This window comes from Paroedura picta, chromosome 3 (genome assembly GCF_049243985.1).
Source record: "Paroedura picta isolate Pp20150507F chromosome 3, Ppicta_v3.0, whole genome shotgun sequence".
NCBI lineage: Eukaryota > Metazoa > Chordata > Lepidosauria > Squamata > Gekkonidae > Paroedura > Paroedura picta.
The window spans coordinates 85925872-85953052 of NC_135371.1; the positions used below are offsets into that span (position 1 = coordinate 85925872).

At 42.7% G+C, this 27181-nt stretch overlaps 1 protein-coding gene and 1 long non-coding RNA gene across 10 annotated transcripts in view; one reads left to right on the forward strand and one right to left on the reverse strand.

Annotated features, from left to right (window-relative positions):
• The window catches only part of RASGEF1C (RasGEF domain family member 1C), a 148941-nt gene extending 136462 nt beyond the window's left edge, over positions 1–12479 (forward strand). For 6 of the 9 annotated variants that reach the window (XM_077326698.1, XM_077326695.1, XM_077326696.1 and 3 more), the window contains 3 exons: positions 4448–4571; positions 8383–8455; positions 10329–12479. In XM_077326698.1, coding sequence (XP_077182813.1) covers positions 4448–4571; positions 8383–8455; positions 10329–10353 — 222 coding nt within the window. In that variant the 3' untranslated portion in view covers positions 10354–12479. Of the gene's footprint in view, positions 1–4447; positions 4572–8382; positions 8456–10328 lie in introns of those variants that run through there. The other 3 variants (XM_077326701.1, XR_013229230.1, XR_013229229.1) reach the window with 3 other exon arrangements.
• A 996-nt stretch (positions 12480–13475) lies between these two features.
• The window catches only part of LOC143832380 (uncharacterized), a 299119-nt gene continuing 285413 nt past the window's right edge, over positions 13476–27181 (reverse strand). The window contains exons 5-6 of the long non-coding RNA XR_013229232.1: positions 14767–15025; positions 13476–13582 (exon numbers count right to left, since the gene is read on the reverse strand). This is a non-coding gene — a long non-coding RNA (uncharacterized LOC143832380). The remainder of the gene's footprint in view (positions 13583–14766; positions 15026–27181) is intronic.

Below are 27181 nucleotides of genomic sequence, written 5' to 3' on the forward strand. Positions count from 1 at the left end.
CTAGAGATCAAATTGCCAACATACGCTGGATCATGGAGAAAGCTAGGGAGTACCAAAAGAACGTCTACTTCTGCTTCATTGACTATGCTAAAGCCTTTGATTGTGTGGAGCACAACAAATTGTGGCAAGTTCTTAAAGAGATGGGAATACCAGAGCATCTTATTTGTCTCTTGAGAAATTTATATGCAGGTCAAGAAGCAACAGTGAGAACTGAACATGGAATCACTGACTGGTTCAAAATTGAGAAAGGAGTTCGGCAAGGCTGTATACTGTCGCCTTGCCTATTTAACTTGTATGCAGAGCACATCATGAGAAATGCGGGATTAGAGGAGTCACAAATTGGGATCAAGATTGCAGGGAGAAATATCAACAACCTCAGATATGCAGATGATACCACTCTAATGGCAGAAAGTGAAGAGGAACTAAAGAGCCTGTTGATGCGGGTGAAGGAGGAGAGTGCCAAAGTTGGCTTGAAACTCAACATCAAGAAAACAAAGATCATGGCATCCGGCCCTCTCAATTCCTGGCAAATAGAAGGGGAAGAAATGGAGATAGTGACAGATTTTATTTTCCTGGGCTCCAAGATCACTGCAGATGGGGACTGCAGCAAAGAAATTAAAAGACGCTTGCTCCTGGGGAGGAAAGCTATGGCAAATCTAGACAGCATCCTAAAAAGCAGAGACATCACCCTGCCAACAAAAGTGCGTTTAGTCAAGGCTATGGTCTTCCCAGTTGCAATGTATGGCTGCGAAAGTTGGACCATAAGGAAGGCCGAGCGTCAAAGAATTGAGGCTTTTGAACTCTGGTGCTGGAGAAGACTCTTGCGAGTCCCTTGGACTGCAAGGCGAACAAACCAGTCAGTCCTAGAGGAGATCAGCCCTGACTGCTCTTTAGAAGGCCAGATCCTGAAGATGAAACTCAAATATTTTGGCCACCTCATGAGAAGGAAGGACTCCCTGGAGAAGAGCCTAATGCTGGGAGAGATCGAGGGCAAAAGAAGAAGGGGACGACAGAGAATGAGGTGGATGGATGGAGTCACTGAAGCAGTAGGTGCAAACTTAAATGGACTCCGGGGAATGGTAGAGGACAGGAAGGCCTGGAGGATCATTGTCCATGGGGTCGCGATGGGTCGGACACGACTTCGCACATAACAACAACAACAATGCACACATCAAAAACCAAAGAGTTGTATTTTAAATTCCAAGATGTATTTATATATTAGACACCTTACTAAGTTTAATAGCATCCATGTAAAATCAAAGTCTGACGATCATGCAGATATTTGAGGTCTTGGAGATTGAATCCAAACCATTAGGCTGGATCCAGAGATGCCCTTTTTTCTATTCATGAAGCAAAATACTCTTTTTTTTCAAAAAAGAAGAGCTCCTTCTGTAAGGGAACATTCCAGAAGCAGAACACTTTCTGACTCAGGCCGGCTTTTTTTTTAATGAACTGTGAATTAATATTACCCAGCTTGTCCTCATTATCTTTTTGCATGTCCTAGAGGTGCAGGGAAAGCAGTACACAAAACCATGTCCCTTCTTCCTGACACTTATTATTTCACTATTTATTTATCTATTTGGTTTTTACCATTTTTCCCTCCAGGAGGGCATTTATATAATGGCAATATAGTATAACTAGGGGCCAAGCCCATTGCATTCAGGAATACAATGGATGTTATATTAGAGGAGTGGAGTGGAAGAACTTTGTGGTCAGCCTCCCCCTCCCCCCAGGACCTGGAAAGACTGCAGGTAGCTGTTAGGTAACTCACCGGTAGGGGCAGCTCTCACATGGCAGGGATCTGCAGCCTCCAAGCCTCAGAGAGAAGTGGAAGTAGGAGGGGGTGGTCAGGAGTGGGGGACAGAAGGCGATTGGCTGGCTGCTGGACAGACAGATAAGCCAGTTGAAGGAAGAGGCACTCAGGAGCGGAACAGCCACCTTGAGTGGGTGTTAAGCACTGAATGGCGCTTAAAATGTGAGACACGCTCCTCTTCCAAGGCCTTACCAGAAATATGAAGTGGAACAGATGAAAGGGTTCCAAAAGGTATTTTTATAAAGGAAATTGGAGTGTGAACTATACTACTGTACATCGTATGTATTATTTGTTTGCTGTGTGCATTATCCTGCTCTCACTGCGTTTTTTAAAATACTTATGTCCTACCATTTTCTGCATTGTTTAACCCAGAGGTCCTCAGCCTTTTTCAGCCTGTGTGCACTTCTGGAATTTTGATACAGGGTGGCGGGTCCAGTTACAAAATGGCTCTGAGAGTAGGTCTTCAATATTTCAGGCAGAAACTCTATTTAATGGAATGCCTTTTAAAATTAGATTTCAGGTAGATGTCTGTATTGATCTGAAGCAGCAGAACAAAGTTTTGAGCCCAGTGGCACCTTTAAGACCAACATCGTTTAATTCAAGGAATACGCTTTTGTGTGCTTGCACATGAAAGTTTATATCTTGAATAAAACTTTTTGTGTTTTAAAGACGCCACTGGACTCAAAGCTTATTCTGCCTTCTAAAATGGTTTTAAAATATTTTCTTACATATATCCAAAATAAGTATATGTGTACATGCAAGCTAAGAAACATTTGCAGTATTGGTCATTTTACAGGCATCTAATATCTTTATGCAAAGGGAGGAAAAGCGTCTTTTAAATATCCTTCTCTCTTGAGCCCAGCTATTTTTAACCTGTACTATTACTTATAACAATGCTGGTTGCTGCTGAAGGGTTGATGGGCGCTCAGTGGACATGTGTACAGTAAGTGAGAGATTTTGTCCAGATTTTGATCAACTTCTCCCTGAATTATAAAAACATTAAAATTGGAGAGATCTGACCATTTCAATAGAAGTTCCCGTTCAGTATATTCAGAATTTTCCCTGTGCAGCCCAATCATGCTTAATCAGAATCAAATCCCACAGTGTTTTTAGAATAACGCTCTGCTTTCTGCACAGGTAAGTACATAAAGCCACTATCTGTATTATACCATAAGCATCAAAACTTAAATAGTCCCACGTAGTCACACCCTCTTAATGAAAACACTTGGCTGGCATGAAGAAAAGAGCTGGCAGTTGTGTGTGTATGTGTGTGTGTGTGAAGTGGCATCAAGCTGCAGCTGACTTATGGCAACCCCAGCAAGGGGCCTTCATGGCAAACATGATGTGGAGGTTGTTTGCCATTGTCTTCTTCTCCAAAGTCTTCCTTGATTATCTCTGTTCCAAGTGCTGACTTTATTTAGCTTCTTAAGTCTGCTAAGATAGGGCTAAGATAGGGCTGCTTTCCCTCCCCATCTAATATGATGTAATACTTCATGCTTTCTTTAAGTCTAGTCCTATTACATTGCTTATTAGATGTTTTATCCTGTTGATTTACACTGTGTAAGAATATAAGAACATAAGAAGAGCCCTGCTGAATCACTTGAACATCCTGTTTCACAAAGTGGCCAGCTATTTTCTGTGGAGGGTCAACAATAAAAACAAGAGGCTGAGATCTTCCCCTTATGTTGACTCCTGGCTCTGGGATCCAGAGGGTTAGTGCTTCTGAATATGGAGGTTCCCTTCAGTTGCCATGACTAAGAGCTACTGATAGACCTATCCATGAATCTGCCTAATCCCCTTTTAAAGCTGTTTATTCTTATGGCCATCACTACATCCTCTGACAAAGAATTCCACATTTTAATTACTCTCTGTGTAAAGAACTGTTTTGTTTTTGTCTTTCCTGAATCTGCTGCTCATCAGCTTCTTTGGATGCCTTTGAGTTCTAATAGTTTGGGAAAGAGAGAAACAGTTTCTCTTTGAAACCTCTTTCCAACCCATGTATAATTTTATAAACCTCATTGTGTCTCCCCTTAGCCATCTCTTATCTAAACTTTAACTTTCTGCCTAGCAACCTAATTTTTTTCTTCCAGGACCACACAACTACATTTCCCAATGTCACTGATGCCAAAGTGCACCATGACTGTTGACTTGCTGTTGTCCTATCTAGACTGTGTGTGATGTCTGAACCCTTTGCACCAGTCATGTAAGTCACAATATGGTCAAAATTCCTGTCACAGATCCCACTCTCTCTATTCCTAATGATCAAATCACTCAGTACCAAAAACCCATCTTGTCCAACCCCAGAGGAATTTCCTCGGTCCAAGAGGATATTGGTCCTCTTGGCCCAAGGAAGGATCACACTCCTCCTCCAGCCTTGGGACTCTCAGACTCCACAGCAGCTGTCAGCATAGGAGTGAGACTGTGCTGGTGGGTCCCTGAAGGTATCTTACCCAAACCTCTCTCCCTGCCTTAGCTTCTCCAGGTCAGCAATCCTAGCCTCAGTGAAGCAGACCTGTTCCCTGACAGCTAAAAGCTCTATGCAGTGAGCACACATCCATGTTTTTGTATGAACCTTAGAAATAATTTTAATATATACATTGTCTCTGTACCAGATGTTTTTAAATTTCTTTACAGAAATTCCTGGAACTGGCTAAACAAGTAGGAGAATTTATAACATGGAAACAAGTAGAATGTCCATTTGAACGAGACGATATTATCATCCACTATTTACATACAGCACCGATCTTTACTGAGGATGGTAAGGAATTCCAGTCTATTTTTAACAGTCTGCAGTAGTACACAATAATATTATGCCACCACACTTGATAAAATGTAATTTTCAGACTCAGCCTTCCTACAGATCTATTGTCTACAGACTGCTGTAAGAATGATTCTCTGGGACTTCATCTTTTCCCATAACTTTTCAACCAGGCATCTTGCTTGTAGCAAATCATCTCTCTGGTGTACACAAAGGAATAGGCCTTGTAGCTTTGCCATGAGATGCTGTCAGGAATGTCAGTCATGCTCTAGCTGAAAGCGTTCTGAGCCACACTACTATTCCCCAAAAGTCAACAAGGCCATCTTTCCCCAGTGCAGTTTCTGATGGCTGCAGGCAAGAAAAGCAGAGCCCTAGTCCCAAAAGACAGATATTTACCTTTCAAACTGTGCTTGGAGGGGGAGCAGAAAGCTTTCTGAGTAGCTCTTTCATCAAGCAATTTATCATTCCTATGAAGAGATTAATTTCTGTTTGCCTCTTGTCCTATCAGTCCAAACAAACACATTATACTTCCTGCCATTTCATAATGGGTTGATTCAGTCACATCCCATCATTGTCATAAGGGCTGAATTTGTTGGCTTTGCTTGCACATGCCCATAAGCTTGGCTGATTCTCAATTTGTTTCTGAACTTCTTTACTTTTAAACATCAGCCTCTTCTGCATTAATCATATTAGACAGCAGGGACTTCATTTGCCACACATGGTGATGGTATAGCAAAGAAAATTATTCTTGATTCCCATGAGGAACAACAGTCAAAAATTAAAAATAATTAAAGCAAATACAGTGAGTCTTATAAGAAGGGGACAAGGACATAGTAATTTTGGCACTGTTCATTGTCTTCTGGAATAAGCCAGAATAGGTTATACAGCCCATGTGAAAAGGGCCTTAGATCTGTAGTGTGCATGATTCAAAAACATAAGAAGAAAGCAGATTTTAACAGACTTAAAGGAATGTTGGGGAGAGTCACGTGGTCAGAAAGGATTAAAGAGATGGGAGTCCAAGAGGGCTGGGAGTTTCTTAAAAGTGAAATACTGAAGGCTCAGTCACAAATAATTCCCTTCAGGAGAAAAAATGGAAGGAGCCTAAGGAAGCCAAGGTGGCTCCATAAGCAGCTGTCAAATGATTTGAGGAATAAAGAAGAGTCATTTAGGAAATGGAAGGAAGGCCTCATTACCAAGGATGAGCATAAACAAATAGCCAATGCTTATAGGGAGAGTGTTCGAAAAGCTAAAGGTCAATATGAACTTAGGTTAGCAAGAAGTGCTCAACATAGCAAAAAAGGATTCTTAAGTTATATTTCAAGTAAGAAGGAATGTAGGGACACCGTAGGACCACTGCGAGGACAAGAGATTGAAATTATAACAGATGATGAGGAGAGGTCTGAACTACTTAACTCCTCTTTCTCCTCAGTCTTCTTTTGCGAGGGAAATAGTGCTCAATGTGGCAAAAACGTATCACAATGGGGGGGGGATGCAAATGGCGGCCTAGGATCACTGTGGGGGCAGACCATAAACACCTAGTTTCTTTAAATGAAGTCTTCTGGGCCAGATGAATTGTATCCAAGGGTACTACAGGAACTTTCAGATGTAATCTCTGAACCTCTGTCCATTATTTTTGAAACTTCTTGGAGAACAGGTGAGGTGCCAGATGATTGGAGGTGGGCAAATGTCCCCATCTTCAAGAAAGGGAAAAAGGAGGATCAGGGTAACTATTGACCCATAAGGTTGACATCTGTAGCTGGCCAAATTTTGGAACATATCAAACAGTTGGTCTTCAAGCAGCTGGAACATAGAGCTGTGATTTCTAAGACTCAGCATGAGTTTTGCAAGAACCAATCATGTCGGACCAACCTGATCTCTTTTTTCGAGAAAGTAACTACTTTGCTGGATCAGGGGAATGCTGTGGACATAGTTTCTGGATTTCAGTAAAGCTTTTGATAAGGTTCCACATGATAATCTTGTTGACAAGCTGGTAAAATGTGGTATGGATCCTAATTCTGTCAGGTGGACTGATAACTGGTTGACAGATTGTACCCAAAAGGTACTTGTTAATATTTCAACATCCTCTTGGAAAAGAGTAACAAGTGGAGGGCCCCAGGGATCTGTCCTGGTACCTGTGTTGTTCAACATATTTATAAATGATTTGGATGAGGGATTAGAGGGGGTACTTATTAAATTTGCAGATGATACTAAACTGGGAGGGGTAGCAAACACAAGACAGAATCAGAATACAGGATGATCTTGATAGGCTTGAGATGTGGGCTAAACTGAATAAAATGAAATTCAGTAGTTACAAATGTGGCACACCATTAGAGAACCCCCACCAGGAGACTGGCAGCAGGCAAGACAAAAGGCCTCGGACACAAACAACAAAAAGACAAGGGGTGCCATAATTAAGGGGATGACCAACAAAGATGTTTTGAGAGTCATGCAGATCCAGACAGTTTTTTGTGTCCCAGGCCTTTTGTCTTATAAAAATTAAGAACAATTAGAACAATTGTATATTCATATTTGGAAAACAAACTCTACTCTTTAGTCTCTTTACAGAACGAGATGAACCTCAAGAACTATGCACACTAGATTTATTTATTTATTTATTGTATTTATATACCGCCCTCCCCAAAGGATCATGAAAAGGGGTGTTGGAATATCAAAATCTATAGTGTTTATGATTCAAAAACATCTTTTAATCAGTCTGGTGCTATACTCCTCTTTGCATATCTCTGCCAACATTCCAGATCTTTTGTTCAGCTTGGGATTTTTTCTCATATTAATTTCAGTTCTTTCTCAGAAAGGATGTACACCATATATAAATCATCATGATGGGCGTTCTTCACCAGGCTGTGACAGCACACAAGTGGGTCTCAGTCAGGATCTAGATCTCACAGAGCAACAAACAGTCCCAAAAGGGTGTGCCCATCATTATTTGTTTTTTTAAAAAAAGAACATTAAAATCTGAATATCATCATGTATTTGATGGTTCTCCATGTCCACATTCACTTTGCAGTTGGAAGCCTGCTTCCTCCACATATATCCTTGTTTCTTCATGTTCCTTTTGATTCAACATGAAAGCTCAAAATAAAGGCAGATTATATTAGGAACATTTGTTTTGGTCACCTTTGCATAATAATAGAGAATTCCTAAGGAGAAAAAATGTGGCCTGAAAAATGGGGTAAGGGGGAAAACATTCCCTGCTATTATGGCCCAAGCTTCAATTGTAGAAATCTTAGGCAGAGCTGGTGGACTTTCTGGTCTGTCTCCCTTGCTGCCTGAAACCCCTTTCTCTCCTATTGCTAAAGTAATTTTGCCGGTACAATAGAGTCTGGATTGCCTCTACAGTTCTTATTTTAAAGCACCAGGGGTCACAGGCAATCAAGCCCAATCTGCCTCCACAGTCTTCCCTCAAAATATCCCTTTCCCTATGCTGTTGATCTGCACACAGCACATATGGTGTTACAGGATCAGCTTGTCCTTCACTTAAGCGCAATGGCATCGGTGCTTGCTGCTTTCCTTGCACCAGCTCAACAGAATCTAATATTGGGTACTTAATTCAAAGAAAGAAGATTTGCCAGTTCAATCTTCACTTTAAAAATACATCACTTGGTAAAATGCTAGCTCAAAACAAGCAGAAGTTGTGCATGTTTGTGCTTTTTACTCAACTCATTCTGTGGGTTCACTAGGGGTTGTTACCAAGTAAGCATGCATGGAATTGTAGCATTATTATCTTTTGTTCCTCATTTATCCCTTTAGGATAATGGTGTCATAACCAATATTGTCCCCTCCCCCTTTTCAGGTTTGTATCTGGCTTCCTATGAAAGCGAAAGTCCGGAAAATCAAACTGAAAAGGAAAGGTGGAAAACACTGAGGTATGAATTCATTTATTGAGTCACAGGTTCCCAGCATGGAAAGTTCATGCTATTGGGCATTATATAGATGAGTGGCTATTTTCTTTGTCTCCCCTAGCAACTGCAAACTTAGTTGAACATCACATGCAAGATTTAGGACCAAATTAGTATATTCCATGCAAAGTTTACTTGACTCAGAAAAATCACTTCAGAAGTAGATAATTGGGTTCGAAAAGTAGCCTGTAGAAGGGGCTTACTATAGTTTGATGTGTTTACCCAGCTACATATTACATACAAGGTGGCAGCAACATAGGGTATGTTGTATGCCTGTAAGAAAAGTAATGATACTATATATAGTTGTGCTGGTTGGGATCATTTATTTATTGTATTTATATACCACCCTCCCCTGAGGCTCAGGGCGGTTTACATAAAACACAGAAAACAGTACATGGAACTTAGTTTTTAACAACAACAACAATAATAATAATAATAATACCATTAAATTATAACAGAGGTAACAGAGTATAACGATGCAAACAGGTCCAGAGCAGAACGCATGGGTGCATTTCTGGGAGGGAGGGAGCAGGGGCCCTGTAGATGTTGCTGGTCACCTGGTCTCAACCAAGTGCCTGGTGGAAGAGCTCCCTTTTGCAGGCCCTGCAGAACTGTTTTAGCTCCTTCAGGGGCTCATTCCACCAGGTGGGGGCCAGAAGGCTCTGGCCCTTGTTGAGGCTAGGTGGGCTTCTTTAGGGCCAGGGATAATTAGCCAGTTGGTGGTGGCAGAGCATAAATCTCTTTGAGGGGCATAGGCAGGGAGGCAGTCCCTTAGGTACACTAGGCCCTGACCGCATATGACCTTAAAGGTAATTACCAGAACCTTTAGCCTGATCCAGAATTTAACTGGCAACCACTGTAGTTGATGGGGAATGGGCCGAATGTGGGTCCTCCATGATGTTGCTGTGAGGTCCCTGGCCGCTGTGTTTTGGACCAGCTATAGTTTCCAGATCAAGGCCAAGGGCAGGCCAGCGTAGAGATAGATAAATGAGACCTCTGACAGATCAGGGAACCTTTGTGCGTTGTCATACTTTTGCTAGTGAATATATTAGTATCTTGGCTGGATCACTGGAGTTTACTAGGGTACCATCACACAAGTATGTGAAAGAATCACAAAAATCTAAAGTAAGGGACTTAGTTGTCTAGTTAGAAGGCAGTGCAGGGTGGGTTGGTACTTTTTCACATACACACAATGATATGGAGCTAGGCTACTATGAGGGACTTGGTTCAAGTGTAAGCATGGGATGTTTTGCTATGAAGCACTTGTTCTTGTACTAATATTGAACTTATCCTACAATTAATGTATGGGCAATTACTACCTTTTTAAAACAGTGGCACAATGCTTAAAACATACTAAAGCACAAATATAAGATATTGACAGGTGGCAATCACTGCCAACTTTAATGATGTCCACTTTGTCCATGCCTTTAAGAGGCATGCAGGGAGATGGCTGGAAGATGCCACTCTCTACTGCTTCGGAAGAAATACTGAGATGTGTGATGCATTCAAACAAAGGTACATTGGGGGGGAAACAACAGAAGTGCCTGATTTCATATAAAACTTTGTCAGCTGAGCGTTTTTTATCCTAACTTAGGATAGCTTAGTCATCCCAGCAAGTCATCTTCCCTTGGCTCACTTCTAAAAGTAAGGCTACACTTCTTCAAAAGTTGCCTGGATTTCTTCTTTGCTCTTGTTACTGCTCTGGGTTTGGACACAGTCAATTTCAGTGCAAAATAGAGAAATGCTGTCAAGCTAACTCTGAATAATTCAATACCACATATGTTCTCTCTCTCTCTCTCTCTCTCTCTCTCTCTCCTATTATCATGTTTGTTATTTGCAGGTCTACTATCTTAGGAAAGACTTGAAGATAAAGATCTATGATTGCAGTAGGATAAAATAAATCAGCAAAACTACTTTGCACTACTGATTCCAAAGATGCCTATTTGGGATTTAGGAGATTTTATTTTTGGGTGCGTTTTTGGACTACATGGTTAAAGCGGATTAACCCTCCAGACTTAACAGATGAGTTTTTTTTTAACTGCACGCACAACAATGTTTTTATCAACACTCAACAACAAAAGCCTGGAAGGCTGCTAGACCAGAACCAAGTCCTAAGCACTGTATAGCTTTGTCTCTGAAGAAAGGACAAAGGATAGGAGCTGTGATGCTGCAAACACAAAACAATCTCCATTATAAAGGTACAGGGTGTGTATCTCAGAAGCAGGGTGTTTTGGGCAGTGACACTCCAGCTGCTGTCAAAAGTTAGGTCTACCAAACACAGCATTATTGCTTTCTGAATAAGAAGGAACCGTTTTTTCCTCCTCAGACTTCGGTCTTATTGAACAATATTCTGACAGCAGGAGAAAAGACTTGTACAAAATCACATCTATGTAGAAAACTCATGAAAACCCCTTCCCATTTTTTAAAATACACAGAATCATTTGAGCAGTGAATGCCTGTAATTTCTCCTTCTATCTGGGTGTGAATCATAATTTTTCTCTTAGTACTATTGTTCTGATGAAGCATTTGGTTCTCAATTTGACTAACCTCTGTATGAAGCATGTAGCATAATCTCTAGTTACGTTGACTGATCATCAAGAGCAAGAGGCCTTACCTCATTGACAGTTGATTGAAGATGAACCCATTAAGGGCTTAAACAGGTTAATGTGATTTTTTTTTCATCTAGTCATTTTATCTTCAAGTCTGGTAAAGAATACTTGAAAGGGGGAATGATTAGGATACTAGAGATCTTATTTCTAGTGCATTTGAAGTGAACGTTTTCACTCTTTAAACATGGCACTCTGGAAGATTAGTCAACACACTGTTCCCAAGATGGGTGTCCCATTTTATAATTTTCAATTTTTATGTACTTAATCCATGTTCACTGCTTTCTGACCCTGAGGACAGTAAGTCATGTTATGTCATATTGTGGTGTTTGATGGAAATCAAGATGGTGTTGCATAATATAAATCTTAAGTACTAATTGCTTACCTGTACTTTGATATAGGAAACATAAGTAGTAACATTGACATTCTTAAAAATGTAAATATGAGTTACAAAAGGGATGCCAATACATCATGTGAGCAATTGTAAAAGAACAAAAGGGAATTGTCCAGATCCTTAATATTTGAGGCTTTGTTGCATAGCAGGGTCAGAATTATATTACAAATGTCATTTTACAGGTTATTCAGATGTTGGCCACTTCAGTAATATCCTATGTGCAGAGGGCTTGGTCTCAGAATCACAAGGGCTCTCTGACACATATATATATAAAGATAGGTAAGACTCTGAACACAGTTTTGTGCATAATCACTCATCTTCCACCACTGACCCTCAAAAGGTGGAGGAAAAATAGAATTTGGAGGAATATGTGAACAGACTGTGTCTCATGTTAGTTCTTACATACAATGGCTCAGGGGTTGCAATATGTCCCCCCCCCCCCATCATGTACAGGGTTTAACTATGGCAATCAATGTCTAAAACGGCCCTCAACTGAACAACAAAGCAATCATTAAGATACTGAGTATGTTTGAATAGCAATTTGGTTAGACTGTTGACTTCTGCTTCTGAGTGTATAAGTGAGGTAGTCTGATAAGACTCCCCACGGGGCTGCTCAGAGGCCACTGCTGGTGCTTACTTTGAAAGAGACCATGTTAAACACTGGGATGCAACTCAGTGATTGCATCTATAGGGGCTTGTATTATCACTGTTCAAAAAACTGCTCACACACATACACTCATGTTTCCATTCTATAACAGAATCTTATCTCATCATAGTTACTGCTGACAAAAATATTTCATGTCAGTCTCCCCCTCCCCCCCAAAAAAAACCCTGTTGTGAATTTATTAGGTCATGGAACATTTGCATTCCCCTGACTGCTTAAACCATCTATATCAGTCATTTGTTGCCTAAAAGGACAAAGAACAAAAGCTTTGATAAGCTTCTCTGCCTAGTCACTCAGAATGAGTAGTTATATGCCTGCCTCATGATCAGCTCATAATAAACCACATAGTGAATGTGTGGGTACTTCATAGTTTCTAGGTTGTGCTTCCACTATAATGTGAAATTCAGTAGGTTTGTGAGGTTTCAGTCTCAAAGGGATATGGGCAAGTGACAATGAGGAAATCATTTAATTGTAGGAGACAGTGTGATACTATCTGTAAGAAGTTTTTTTTAATTTAACATTCGAGCATGTGCTTAAGAGTTTCTCTTAACTACTAGCCACGTGAGGTTGTGAGCGTGCCACCTTGGGGACAGCGCCTTCTGCCCTGATGTTGAAGAAAGAGTCAGGTGATGATAGATGAAGGTGCACCCCCTTGAGGTCACCAGGCTTTATTTCAGGGGTTGAGGTGGATGCAAAAGGCAATAAGGAGGATCCTGTCTTCAACCACACTGTCCCCAGAGCTGTCAGACGACTTATCTGAACTGCTCTTGTTGTCTTCCTCCCTCCATCCAGCAACCTTTGTTGCTCTCCTATGCTCCACCATTTCCCCTGCTTCAGTCCTTATTCCCTCCACTGTTAACCTGCTCTCTTGCCTCTTCACTCCTCCACTTCTTACTCACTCTCTGCATAGTCTCCACCTCTATCAACACCCGGTTCGTGCACTTGTCTCTCCCCTGTATCCTCCTCGTCTAGTCCTGCTTCTCCCTCCAATTAGCTCTGGCCAAGGTATATTAACCCCTCCCTCCACCTCAGCATCTTAGATGCCCATTGCTGCTCTCCAAGTGACCATTCAGGAGCAGTGCGCTTGCTGCTAAGCTGCTCTCAAACTCCCCCAGCATCCGGATAGTCTTGACTTCTGCTGCTCCTCGTTGGCTCTGGTGGTGGCAGGTGTGTCATAGGTGAGTAGTGTGGTTGCCAGCCATCTGGATCCCATTCCACCAGGCCACCCCTCACTGTTAGCCTTGTTCAGTGGGGGTGGAAAGACTGCCTCCACTTGCTTTCCTGGTTATAGCATGGAGCTTCAGTATCCCCTCCCTCACAGGCGGGGACTCTTCCGGCCAGGTGGTGGAGAAGACGGCCAGGGTCTTTTCTCTGCTGCTAAGGGTTGTTGGCCTCTTCTGCAGTTTTGGAGGGAGGGCAGTATCCGACCCCTGGATTGAAGATCCAGGAAGATTGTTAGGGCTGGGATGTCCAGACACCACTCCCCCAGCAATTTCAATATTGCTTCTATAGATTTCAAGCAGCAAACAATATATTTATTCATGAATAACTTATCAGAGGCATATGTGTCTTCTCTGAACAGCAGATCCCTTAAAGATGTACATGTTTTGAATTGCCTAGGCTGACATTAGACTGCACAGAAGCGGATGGATGAGCTTGCTTTTAAAAAGTGAACTCTTTTGTTTTCAGCAGTCCATGGTAGATATGTTTGCAGAAGCTGAGCCCAGTTACCAGCCTCTGCACAAGAGCACTCCGAAAAGATAACTCATGCTCTGTGCATCTGCTCTATCTGCGTAAGATGCTGTGTGAAGTAATGCCATTTTTTTGACAGGCTAATTGAAGCATTTGTGTGCCAGTGTTCTACATCTCTAAAGTATACTGTAGTATTTGGCATAGGAGAAGCTTGTCTCATAAGAATTGTTCAACTATTTTAAGGGCATCTTCTTGGAAGATATGATTGTCAGAAGCTGAACCAAAAATATAAGTCCTGGAGCTGTACAATTAGATTTTGCCAGATTTTTTAAAACTGAGTAAGTGGCCTTATTTCAGAGATGTACTGAACATCATTTCTTCCAACACTGATGGCACATGGAAATGAACCTGAGTTCACAATAGTACAAAGAAAATGAAAAAGATTGCCGAGTTTTCCTCATTTTCATTTTCCTTGCTCAAAAGTTCGTTTTGTTGTTGTTGTTATTGTTCTCCATGTGTCTTGCTCCCTCTAATGCTCAATTCAATATCACATAGGTTTATATCTAGCATCTCTCCCTGCAGATTTAAATGGCAGGTTTTTATGCTAGACATAAACCTGTTTGATAGTAAATCAACCATTAGAGTGAGCAAAACACATGCTGAACTCAAAGAAACAGGAACAAAGAAAACAACTCAAAGAAACAGGAACTTACAAGCAAGGAAAATAAGAAAGAGGAAAAGCCCTTCATCTTATAATTTATTATTATACATTTATAATTTAATTTATAGTTCACCACTCCCGTGACCGGCTCGTGGCAGGTAATAGTTTATAAACCCCACAATAAAACCCCATTTCAATACATTTTGGCAGCAGAATAAAAATGTAATTCCCATCCCTACTCAACAGAAGACGTAAAAATACCTCAGGGGTTAATAGGGAGCAACATGATGGTCTTCTTGACTTGGTGGGGAGCCCAGATCTTGACTACCCGAGCCTCAACCAAAGACCTGGTGGAAGAGCCCCATCTTACAGGCCCTGTGGAACTGCACAAGCTTCATCAGGGCCCTCAGCTCTCCCAGTAGCTCATTCCACCAAGTAGGAGCCAGGACTGAAAAGGCCCTGGCCTGGGTTGAGGCCCGGCAAACCTACTTTGGGCCAGGGATCTCCAGCAGATTTGCACCTACAGAGAGAAGAAATACTTCTAAGATAGTATTTAAGGTTCAAATGTATATCTTTAGCCCAGCACAGTTAAGCAAAAGAGTAAAAAGAAATTTGCTGAAATGAAATCCTTCTGTCCCTCTGCTAAACATATCCTATCTGATGTTTAAGGTGTTCCCAGTTCTCATGATATCATCAGTTCATTTGGCAGCCACATGGCCCATGATGGCTTCCGACCTCTTCCCCTAAGTCAGAGCAAGCTCCGATTTTGATGATCAGCAGGCAAAAGGGACCTTTCCTGTGCTTAGCATACCTCTCTGCCCCCCCTCACAGAAAGCTCATTTGTTTCCCAGGGCAATCTAGGAAGAAGAAGTCTCCCCTTCCAAGTACCTGCTTCCTGGATAGGCCAACTAGCATTTGAAAAGAGGTGAGCAAGTGATTAACGTCACCCCTGGTGGGGTAGTATTTCAAACCTAGATTGGACATATTTTTGTATGATTAATTTAGTTAGAATGTTGATTTTGTATAAATTACTTAAATCAATACTCTGAATATTGTTGGCGCAGATTTTGACTGGGAAAATAGAAACCCATGAATGATCTGCTTCTCTCTGCCCCCTGATTGGACAATCATAAGCAATTCTCCAAGGACTGTGAATGAACAGACAATGCAGCTTGGAGTAATAAAAGCAGTAAAGTGGCAATAGTTTCTACTGCATGGAAATAGGATTGTCATTTGATAACAACAACACTGCAGCCAAATTACCAAATTACCACATTAATTGAAGCAGCTCAAAGTACTTGACCTGCTTTGGTGAATATATCCCTTTCCCAGTTACTTGAAAATGGAATTTACCAGAACTTATGTCACAGAAAACAATTCATATACCTAGTTTTCTAGAATATCCAACAATGGCAGCAGGTAAAGAAACAACTAGCGGGCAATTGCTGCAGATTTCCAGTTCTGTTATTTTTTCCAACAGATTTGCATTTGTGACAACTACTTCTGTAGATGCTATGTGTGAGGAACAAAGCAAATGTCTGCTCCAAAAATATAATATGAATATATTATACAAATCCTTTTAGCAAGCATCAACATATATTCTTCTGTGAGCAGCACATAGGGGTATTCAGAAAAAATACATTGCAAATCAGCTGAAAACAATCCCCATAGCAGCCATAGCCCCAGTTCCAAAACAGGCCCAGCTGTGGACTCGCAAAGCCATCCTAAGCAGAGTTACCCCCTTCTAAACCCATGGACTTCCATGGAATAAAAAAAGGGTGTAACCTTATTTGCGATATAACTTTGATCCGGATGTACTGAGAAATTTGCATCTGATAGGAAGTTGTATTTCTACCCACATTGAACTGTATTAGAAATGCACATCTTCAGGAACATTATAGGGTCTACAGTTCATCCTGAGGCACAGGGAATGCAGGTGCACATCTGATACATATCCACATAATTACACCTAGACCGATCTGGATGAAAAGTCTATTATGTGTGTGACTCTCACTTATTGAATTGTGAGACAATACAAGTGTGTCAAATGTATACAGAACAATGATTCAATTTATTCACAAAATATTGGCGGAAGGAAGGTAATTAGTGTGTCACACCATGAAGTTATAAACATTGCATGCATCAGGAATGTGCCAGGCAGGACTTTCATTAGCTCTGTTAGATTTGACAAGTAATCTAAAAATTGAATTGAATGTAGTTTTGTACTGATAAATTTGCTTGAGAAAGCAGCAGCAGCATCCTTTATGGCAGGGGTCCCCAACGTGAGGCCTGCAGGCCACATGCGGCCCCTGACCTCTGTCTGTGCGGCCTTCAATCTGCTTGTCCGCTGCTACTGTTGTTCATCCTGTCCCTTTCTTGCAAAAAAGACAATACAACATAGTTTGTTTTGATCTCCATGGTTCCTTCTGTCAGCCCCCCCTTTCATTCTTATCCTCCATAATAGCATTTTGGCCACTCTAGGTGCTTTGCTAGCCAGCAAAGTTTGGGCACCCATCAACCTTTTCACTCCCCCTCGCCATGAATTACCATGTTGAAGCTATGTATATATATAAGGAAGGTAAATTCGCTGTGTGAATGGGTTCAGAAGATGTCAGGTCTGCTTTTGCAAACAGTGGGAAAAGGACAGCAAAAGGCCTGGTATTTTTGGAAGAAAAAAAAGGATACAAAGTGTTTTGCAAACTGAATATTTCTAGAGACTCCACCCATCATAGCAAGTGACTTCCAAAGTTACTAGTGATGTTGCTGCTGCAAGCAAAAGCATTCTTCCTTCCACAACAAGAGCAGGTTGCTCTGACTTCTGGCCTTGCTGGCAAGCAGTGATGTGTATACAATTAAAAGCCAACTTAACAGCATATTATCTGTTCCAGGTGGAAGACTCCCCTTATTCACTCTTTTTGTTGACTTGCCCTTTTTCTGGAGGGCCCCCAATTTTTAACATATAAAAATTAAAATGTATTAGCAGGTGTATATTTAAATTTCAAGAGACTGTGTTTATTAAGAAATAAATCTCATAGTATTCAATGTACTTAGGACTGCAATTCTACCATCTGGTAGGCCGGATTCACAATCCATTTTTGAAAAATTGTTCTTAGCCTGTGTATATAGCCCAGTGCTTCTGAGATCTGTAGTGGATGGGGGGGGGGTGACAGGAATCTCTTATTTTCTTTGCCATGGTTGAATTGAAAATCCCCAGATAATAGCAGCTAGAGTGGAGTGAATTTAATGAGAAAGGGAGGAGTTAAGCTCCTAAAATTATAAAACGCATATTTTTATTTATTCAAGGAAAACATTCAAACTCTGCAACTGCTGTTCTGCTAAAAACCCTGTAAGATGTCTGCAAAAGGGAGTTCTATTTCAAAGGCCCATTATGCACGGCCGCCGAAACGGCGATTTCGGGTCACATGGAAAACGCGGAGGGTGAAGAAGCGAAGCAAACTGCTTATGCACGGGACGGGACACAACGGCGGTAAAACCCAAGGGCTTTCCGCACTCCTTCAAAATCGCACAATGGTTGCCAATTGAAAACGCTACAGTTTTGCCATTATGCACAACGTCGTAGACAATCTGCCACACACCTGAAACCGATCCGCAAAAAGCGCTTCCTTGTAGCGCTTTCAGGGAAATCCCCAAAAGTGGATTCACCCTCCGGAAAGCGCTACACTCCTGCAACCAATCTGCAACACTAGCAGGAAAGTTCTGTGCGTTACCATTGTTGTGGTTTCTACAAAGTCCCTCCCCCTGGCTCTCTCCTCTGATCTTCTGGCGAAGCGATCGCCATTTTTTTTTCTCCGAGCGAGCGGAGATCAACGCACCGGTGAGCCTCCGTTTAGAGGCTTCCCCAGCTTCAGTCCCTCCCCAGAGCTGTTTAGTCACTAAGCACAAACAACAGAGAAGCCCGTTTGCCGATGTATTTTCCCTTTATTTTTCACACTGTTTTCGGCCGAAAATCGCGCCCGTGAGGGGGGGGATTTTTTTTTTCACTCGGGGGGAGCGTGGCAACAGTGAAACGGCAGCTCAAACACACCTGCCAGCTGGATGGGTCTCTCCATTGCAACAAATCAACGCATATTCGTTGCAACTGGTGTTTTTTTTTTTTTTTAAACCTTCCTTAAAGGGAAAGGGGCTGTTTAGGAGCATGCTAACGGCCGCCCATTGGCTGCTTGACGGCCAGGGGCGGGACGAGCTTGGCAATAGCGCTTCCTTTCTAGCGATTTTTGCCAAGACCGGAAGCCTGTGGGAAACGATGGAAACGCAACTGGATTCCACTACAAAGGCAGGTATGCATAACGACGAATTCCACTATTTTAAATGGCGATTTTTCGTTCAGCAAACAATTTGCTACAAGGATCCCTGTGCGGAAAGCCCCCCAGACTAACCGATTATGCATGCGGCAACCCCAGCGCTGCTTCTGGTTGCGCCCCGGTCACCCAGAAGTTGTGCTTTCTTCTGCGTTTCGCTAAAGCGGCTTTTTCAGCGGCATGCACCGAATCTGTGGCTGGTTGCAGCCGGCACTGTGCGTTATTGGTGATTTTAGTCACCGCCATTCCACCCCGAATGTGCGCTATTCCCCCCATGCATAATGGGCCAAAGAAATGAAAAATTGCAGACGAGCACTGTCTTTAAGGACAAATGGACTACTGAGTACTTTGTTGTTTTAAAGCAGTTTGCCTGATATGTCTAGCAACTGTCTCAGTCTTAAAGAAGTACAGTATTAAAAGGCACTTTGAATCCTGTCACAAGAGCTAGTCGATATCTCAAGGAGAGGTGTAAGTGAACAAGATAAACTCTCTTAAAAATCAATGTTTTGCAGCAAAATAGTTTAATTAAGCATGTTGGAGAGAATCTGTCTACTGTGAGGGCCAGCTATCATGTTGCTAAATGTATTGCTGAGAGTGGTAGACCATTCTCTGATGGTGAATTAAAAAGTGCATGGTTAAAGTAATGGGGGAGATGTGCCCTGAGAAGGAATCTTGTGTTAGTTGCGTCAGTTTACCTGCATCTACAATCACCAAGTGTGTTGAAGAGCTGCATATGTCACTGGTTATCAAGGCAAAAGTTTTATTTTTCTTTGGCATTAGATGAGAACAATGACATTATAGACTCTGCTCAACTACTAATTTTTATCAGGGGGATAGATTCCTACTTCAGAATTACAGAATTGTGTGCACTGCAGAGTCTGAAAAGCACCACAACTGCAGAAAACATTCTTGAAGATGTGTGAATCAGTTGAAAAATCTTGGTCTGACCTGGGATAAATTGAAAAGCATCACAACTGATGGTGCAAGAAATATGGTGGGAAATAAAACTGAAGTACTTGCTAAAATCAATACATATTGAAATTAAACAGTACACTTCCCATGCAATTTCACTGCATCATCCTTCAGCAAGCCTTATAGCAGTAAGTTTCTTCAGTGGAAACGTGTAATGCATACTGTTGTATCCAGCATTAATTACATCAGGCATGGCCTTTCTCACTGCCAGTTTCATAATTTTCTCTCAGAGATAGATGCAGAATATGGGGATGCATTGTACCATGCAGAAGTCAGGTGTCTTAGCGAAGTCCTCAAACATTTTTTCAGTCTTCATTATGAAATTGATGTCTTTCTTGAGGAGGAAGGAAAAGGTCAAGATGCACTTTCTGACCCTGAATGGGTTTTTGATTTGGCTTTCATAACAGATATCACAGAGCATCTGAACATATTGAATCTAAGGTTGCAGGGGAATGGAAAGCTTGTATATCATCTGTATACTGAATTTACAGATTTTGAAGCAAATAGACCAGTGGCCTTACCTGTGAGGGGTCCTTCTCCCCAGAGGTAAAGGAAGACATCTTGGGTGTTTTCAATCCTCAGTTCAGGGAGGCAGGCTCACTTTTTTCCTTTCCACGCCTTCTGAGTGGGCGTGCCTCTCTCTCTCCAGTTCGAGACTTCCATCGCTATCAGGACTTCGCCCAACCAAACGTAAACCCTAAAACACGGAAGGCATAACAGAGAAAGGAACAGAACAGCAAAAACATGCTAACAGGCCAACACAAGAGAACCACATATCACTTGCAACTTCTAGGGGGGGATGAAGATGTCTTCCTTTACCTCTGGGGAGAAGGACCCCTCACAGGTAAGGCCACTCGTCTTTCTCCCCCAGAGGCGGAAGACATCTTGGGACCTCCCCGAGCAGTGTCCCTCAGGGTGGGAAGTTGCTCACAAAGATATAACCTCCTGGAGCACAGCTGTACCGAACACTGCGTCAGCTGAACTAAATCTGTCGATCTTGTAAAGCCTTGTAAAAGTAGACAGTGACGACCAAGTGGCGGCTTTACAAATTTCTTCCACCGGAACATGGTTCAAAGAAGCAGCTGTAGTCGCAGCACTGTGCACCGAATGCGCCACAATGCCCTCTGGAACCTGGACACCTGCAGCTCTATAAGCCTCCACGATGCAATCCTTCAGGCACTTACTGATCGAAGACTTGGACATCCTATTACCCTTGTTTGGGGGCAATGATGGAAATGAAAATCAGTTCCGTCTTTCTGAATTCTGCCGTTCTGATCAAGAAGGCTTTCAAAGCCCTTCTCACATCTAAGGTATGATAAAGCTTCTCCAACCGATGCTTCGGGTCTGGAAAGAACGTAGGCAATTGAATCTCCTGGAGCCTGTGAAAGGTAGAATTGATTTTGGGAATAAAAGCTGGATCCAATCTGAGTGTAACTTTCTCCTTATGAAAGGTGCACAACTTCGGATTGGAAGATAGAGCTCCCAGCTCTCCGATCCTTCTGGCTGAGGTGACTGCCACCAGGAACAGAACCTTCATCCGAAGGAACTTTAGACTTATATCCGCAATCGGTTCAAAAGGCTTCTTTGTCAGAGCATTGAGTACCAGATTAAGCTTCCATGTCGGAAATCTGTGTCTTACTGGAGGTCCCAATAGGGTAAATCCCTTCAGAAACTGGGTTATATGGGGGTGCCGCGACAACCTTCTTCCATCAACCTTGGGGATGACCGTAGCAATCGTTGCCACTTGCCTCCTCAATGTGGCCGCTTTCAAACCTTGATCAATGCCATCCTGCAAAAGGTCCAGAATGTTCCCTACTGAAGGTGAGTACAATGGAACCTTTTTTCTTCTGCACCAACCCTTGAAGACCCTCCAGGTATACTCGTAAATACGGTTAGTAGAAGTCTTTCTTGCAGCCAGCATAGTGTTGGTTACTTTGAGGGTGTATCCCTTATTCACGAAACGTTCCCTCTCAGCCTCCAAGCGACTAAGTGGAACCAGCCAGGATCCGGATGCCAGACAGGGCCCTGTTGTAGCAGATCTGGTACTAGAGGAAGATGAAAGAGGTCTGTGACTGCCAACTGTAGAATGGTGGAAAACCACGGTCTTCTCGGCCAGAACGGTGCCACCATGATCACGTCTGCACTGTGTGCCCTTATCCTTCTTAGAAGATGCGGGATGACCGGTACTGGTGGAAAGGCGAACAGAAGGCCCTATGGCCAAGGAGATGTTAGAGCATCTGTTGCCTCCGCTTGCGGAAGCAGGTAGCGAGAGAAGAAAAGAGGAACTTGGTGATTCAGATGCGACGCGAAAAGATCCACTATCGGGACCCCAAACTTTTGCATGATGCTGCGAAAAATCGATTTCTTTAGAGACCATTCCGCTTCTGAAAGAGTGGACCTGCTCAGCCAGTCCGCTTGACAGTTCTCCACTCCTCTGACATGTTCCGCCCTCAAGGACAAGAGATGTCGCTCTGCAAAACGAAGAACCCTCAAGGCTTCCGTGTGCATCTTGATCAAACGAGAGCCCCCTTGGTGATTTATGTACGCCCTCGTGGCTATGTTGTCCGTTCTCACCAGTACTGGCTTATTCAACAGAGTTCCTTTCAGCTTCGACAACGCCAGATAAACTGCTCTCATCTCTAACATATAGATCGGCAATAGGGCCTTGCCTGAGGACCATACACCTTGCACCAGGTGGCTCCCCGAAGTGGCTCCCCAACCTCGTAAGCTCGCGTCTGTAAAAATCTCCGTCTCCTGTGGCAAAATAAATTGCTTTCCCTTGGAGAGATTCTCCTCGCAGGTCCACCAAAGGAGGCTGTCTTTCACCTTCACCGGAACCTGTAGCATGACCTGTCTCTTATAGACAATGCTCATGTGATGCGGTCTTAAGAACATCTGAAGTTCTCTCACATGAAGTCTGGACTGTATCCAGCCACTGGACTGTATCCAGGCAAGAAATGAACAGTCCCATCAGACTCACCAGGGACATTAGAGGGGAGGAAACGTTGTTGATGACCTGAATGGCTAGGTCCTTTATCTTTTGAATCCTCTTCTCTGTAGTAAACAGTGCCCCCTGCTGCGTGTCTATAATGACCCCCAGATGTTCCATCTTCTGTGACGGGACCAGGGAGCTCTTCTGAAAGTTGACAAGGAAGCCGAACTTCTGCAGAGTCTCCACCACCAAGGTGGTGTTCAATATGGCGGCTTCCCGCAATGGCGACCTTATTAGCAGGTCGTCCAGGTACGGATGGATATGTACCTTGAGCGTTCTCAGGAATACTATGGGGTTCACTAATACCTTGGAGAAAACTCGGGGAGCTGATGCTAGGCCGAATGGTAGGGCCTGAAATTGGTAATGGTGACCCCCTATGCAAAATCTGAGAAATTGCTTGTGTGAGGGATTTATAGGCACGTGAAGATAAGCCTCTTGGAGATCTAATGAAGTGAGATACTCCCCCTGTTGAATAGCTTCCTTGATTGAAAGAAGAGTGTCCATTCTGAATTTTCTTACGTTTACAGCTCGATTGAGGCGTTTCAGATCTAGTATCGCCCTCCAATCGTCGTTTCTTTTGGGCACCGTGAAGAAAATCGAATAGAGATCCCTTTCGATGGTCTGACCGCGGGACTTCCTCTATGGCTCTTATCTTCAGCAAGTGAGCAATGGTCTTTAAAGTCCGCGCTCTTTTGTCTGGACGGGTGCTTAGTGGGGACTTTAGAAATAATTCTGGTGGAGGATGCCGGAACTCTGTTGAGTAGCCTTTCGAAACTACTTCCATCGCCCACTTGTCTTGGACATACTGTGACCAGGTGTATGCGAAGAGTAGTAACCTGCCCCCCACCGGAACACCCGCATAGTCAGTCCTTAGACTGCTTGGGCTCTCTCTCAGACTTCTCAAATAGCTGATTCTTGTAGAACCTCTGTCCGAAGCCACCTCTCCGGGGTTGCTGTCTGGACTGGGACCAGGCCTGTCTCCTATCCTGTCGGTTCCTCGGAAAGGATCCACTGCCACGAAAGGAATAGTTAGAGTAAGGCCTGCGATAGTTTTTCCTAATAAACCTAGGCATTCCCCTTCTTTTCTCCTTTGAGTCAGTTAAGACCTTATCCAGTGACTCTCCAAACAGCTTCTCCACGTGAAACTGATAGGCTGTAACTATAGCCTTTGACCGAACATCTGCCTGCCAGGCTCTAAGCCAAAGCACCCTATGGGCAGCAGAAGCTGAAGCTATAGTACGGGCATTAAAAATAGCAGCATCTAAGGTGGCATCAGCTGCAAAGGATACGCCCTGCAGTATCCTATTGGCACCCTCAAGGAGGCGTTTATCCTTATCTCCTAAAAGCTGAACCGTCTTCCTTGCCTACACACTGGCTGCTCGCATAACAATAGAAGAAACTGAAGAGGCCCTCAGTGCCATTGCTGCCGCCTCATGTGCCTTGCGTAAGGCAAAATCAGCTTTTTTGTTCATAGGATCCTTAACCATTCCTTCTCCATCTTCTGATAGTAATCCAGGCGCTTGCAGAGCCACTACGGCCGCATCCACGACAGGCACCTGTAAAAAACTTTCGGCATAGTCAGGAAGTGCATATAATTTCTTGGCATAGGGTGGGAACCATTTATTGGCCATGGGCTTAACCCACTCTTTTTTAATCTGTCTCTCAAAGTAGTCAGGGAAGGGGAAAATTCTGAGGGAGTAATCCTCTGGGGGAAAGAACTCAGAATTCCCTAAAGGTCTCTTAAGCCTACTGGGGCCCTCCTCTGGGTCCACCAGAGGGTTAGGTTTTAAATCCAGCGCAGCTAGTGTCTTGTCCAGTAAAGAAGAATAATCTTCCATTTTAAAAAAGTGTTTTGAAGGTTCTAGTAATTCAATATCAACCTCCAGTTTCTCATCAGTAAGAAAGGCAGTATCCTGTCTGGAATTAGCATTGGAATAAGAATCAGAAGAATGCTCAGACACCATCTCCCTATGAGGGTAGCTGCGCTTCCTTGCTGCCTTGGTGGGCCAGGACCTTCTTGGATGGGACCTGTCCGAATTATAGTCCCTGGAACGGGGGGAAGGGGAAGGAGATGAATCAGGCCTCCCCTTATTATTATTACCCAAGGCCTTCCAGATAGGGCAGAGTTGGCTAGAAATCGATTTATTAATAGCCTCCAACAACTCAGAAGACAAGAAATCATGCCCAGCGGGCCTTACTGTCCCTTGCGAGGTAGATTCCTTCCCAGCCCTCGAAGCATCCATTTCAGGAGGTTGCTGGGTTCCCTCGCTGCCAGCTGTAAAATGGCCACCGCCATCGCTAGCCGCGTTGGGGGGAACGCGCTCTGCCGACGCCGCGGCAGTCTTCCTGGAGCGTTTTGAAGCGCGTTCTTCCCCCGCTCCGACCAGATGCGGGGCAGTCTTCTCCGATGCGCCCGCCGGCCCAGGGAGCTGAATATTGCCCTCCAGCACATGTGTCGCGACATCCTCCTCAGAGAGAAACTCATCTTCCCGAGAAGCAGCCATTTCTCTCTGTGGGTCTTCCACAGCACGCAGAAAAAGTCAGGGCAGGTCCCAGGGATGAGCGGTAAAAAAACGCAGTCTCCAACAGCCCCTTAAAGGCTAACATTATCAACCCGTGAAGTGCAAGCGAGAGGGCAAAAGAAATTTCAGAAAGAGTCAAGAATAGAGTTAGAATAGGTAGAAATTAGTAGTAGAATTTAGGCCTGCTAGCAGAGCTATGAAAAACATGCTCTCCCTGGTTAAGAGGCAGGAAAGAACTGGAGAGAGAGAGGCACGCCCACTCAGAAGGCGGGGAAAGGAAAAAAGTGAGCCTGCCTCCCTGAACTGAGGACTGAAAACACCCAAGATGTCTTCCGCCTCTGGGGGAGAACTAAACATTTTTTGAAGCAACTTTTCAAACTTCTCATGCTGCAATGGACTACAATTTGAGAAGGATGGGAATTTACAGTTCAGTGTTGAAAGACACATCAAAGCACTGAACCTATTGCAGGTAGAATTTCAAAACAGATTCTCTGATTGCCATAAGCCTGGAAAGGAAATAAGAATGTTTCAGAATCCATTTGAAGTAGCACTAGAAGATGCAAGTAACTTTTTTCAGATGGAACTAATTGATTTGCAAGCCAGTGATCATCTCAGAGACATTTACAAAGAAAATATTCTGTTAAATTTCTATTCTGGTCTACCTGATATATTTATCAACCTAAAGAAATTTGCTGCAGGCATGTTCACAGTCTTTGCCGTCACATGCATGTGTGAACAAATCTTTTCTAAGATGAAAATTGTGAAATTGAAGTGCAGTTCAAGGTGTACAGATGAACATTTACAAGACATTTTAAGAATATCTGTCACAAAATTTGAATTGGACATCAATGCCTTGGCTAATAGAAAACAGCCACAAAAATCGCACTGATTAGGTAAGCATGTGTAGCTAAATAAAAGGATTCCACATTAAAATATTGTTCCAAAACCAGGGAGAGCATTACAGTTAACATTTCTTCATTTACCTTTGAATGTTTACTTTTGATCTAAATAAGTAGGTTAAGAATTTTCTTACATTTTGGTTTAAGATGTGGGCCTCTTTAGGCACTGACCACGCTAATGCGGCCCCCATGTACCAAAAGGTTGGGGACTTCTGCTCTATGGCAAGCCCAGTCTCTCATTATATCAATATCATGTTATATTTTGAATTGCAAAGCTAGTTAATACCTTGTTTAAAACACAAACATTAACCTGCTCAAGACTGTAAACATAAAGGGATTACAATTTGACACAACCTGCTCAGTAATTTATATTTATTTAAAAGACAGACAAAATATATTTGTTAGCAGTGATTCCAATATATTTGCTAATCATATCAAGGTAAAAAGTTATTAAGAGCTAATATAACAGATTACTATAACAGATGTTTCATGTATTGTTTATACGTTTTATGTAAACCACCCAGAGCCTCCAGGGAGGGCGGTATATAAATAGATAAGATAAGATAGATAAGATACATTTATTTGTATATAGCCATAGGCCTTTACAAAATATAAAATACAAATTTACAAACAGTAAAATAGAATAAAAGGAACTGTATAAAAATATAAAATTTAAGACCAAAAAACTGAAACAGCATACAAAGTGCAAGAGTGTTAAGAGGCTGCCTTAGTGGTTGTAACATTGGCCCTTATTTTCCTTGCAGCCAAGGCAAACAGGGCGGTTTTATATGTTACATCATCAACCTGGTCAGATAAAAGATAGATTATCTTTTCAGCAACGGAGTGAAGGTTAGAACCCCGTAAGGTCTCATTGAGGAATTTGGCTCTGGGTTGGGCATAAAGTAAGCAGTCAAAGATGTAGTGGGGTAAATCCTCCAGAGCTTGTGCACCACAAATACAGAAACGCTGGTT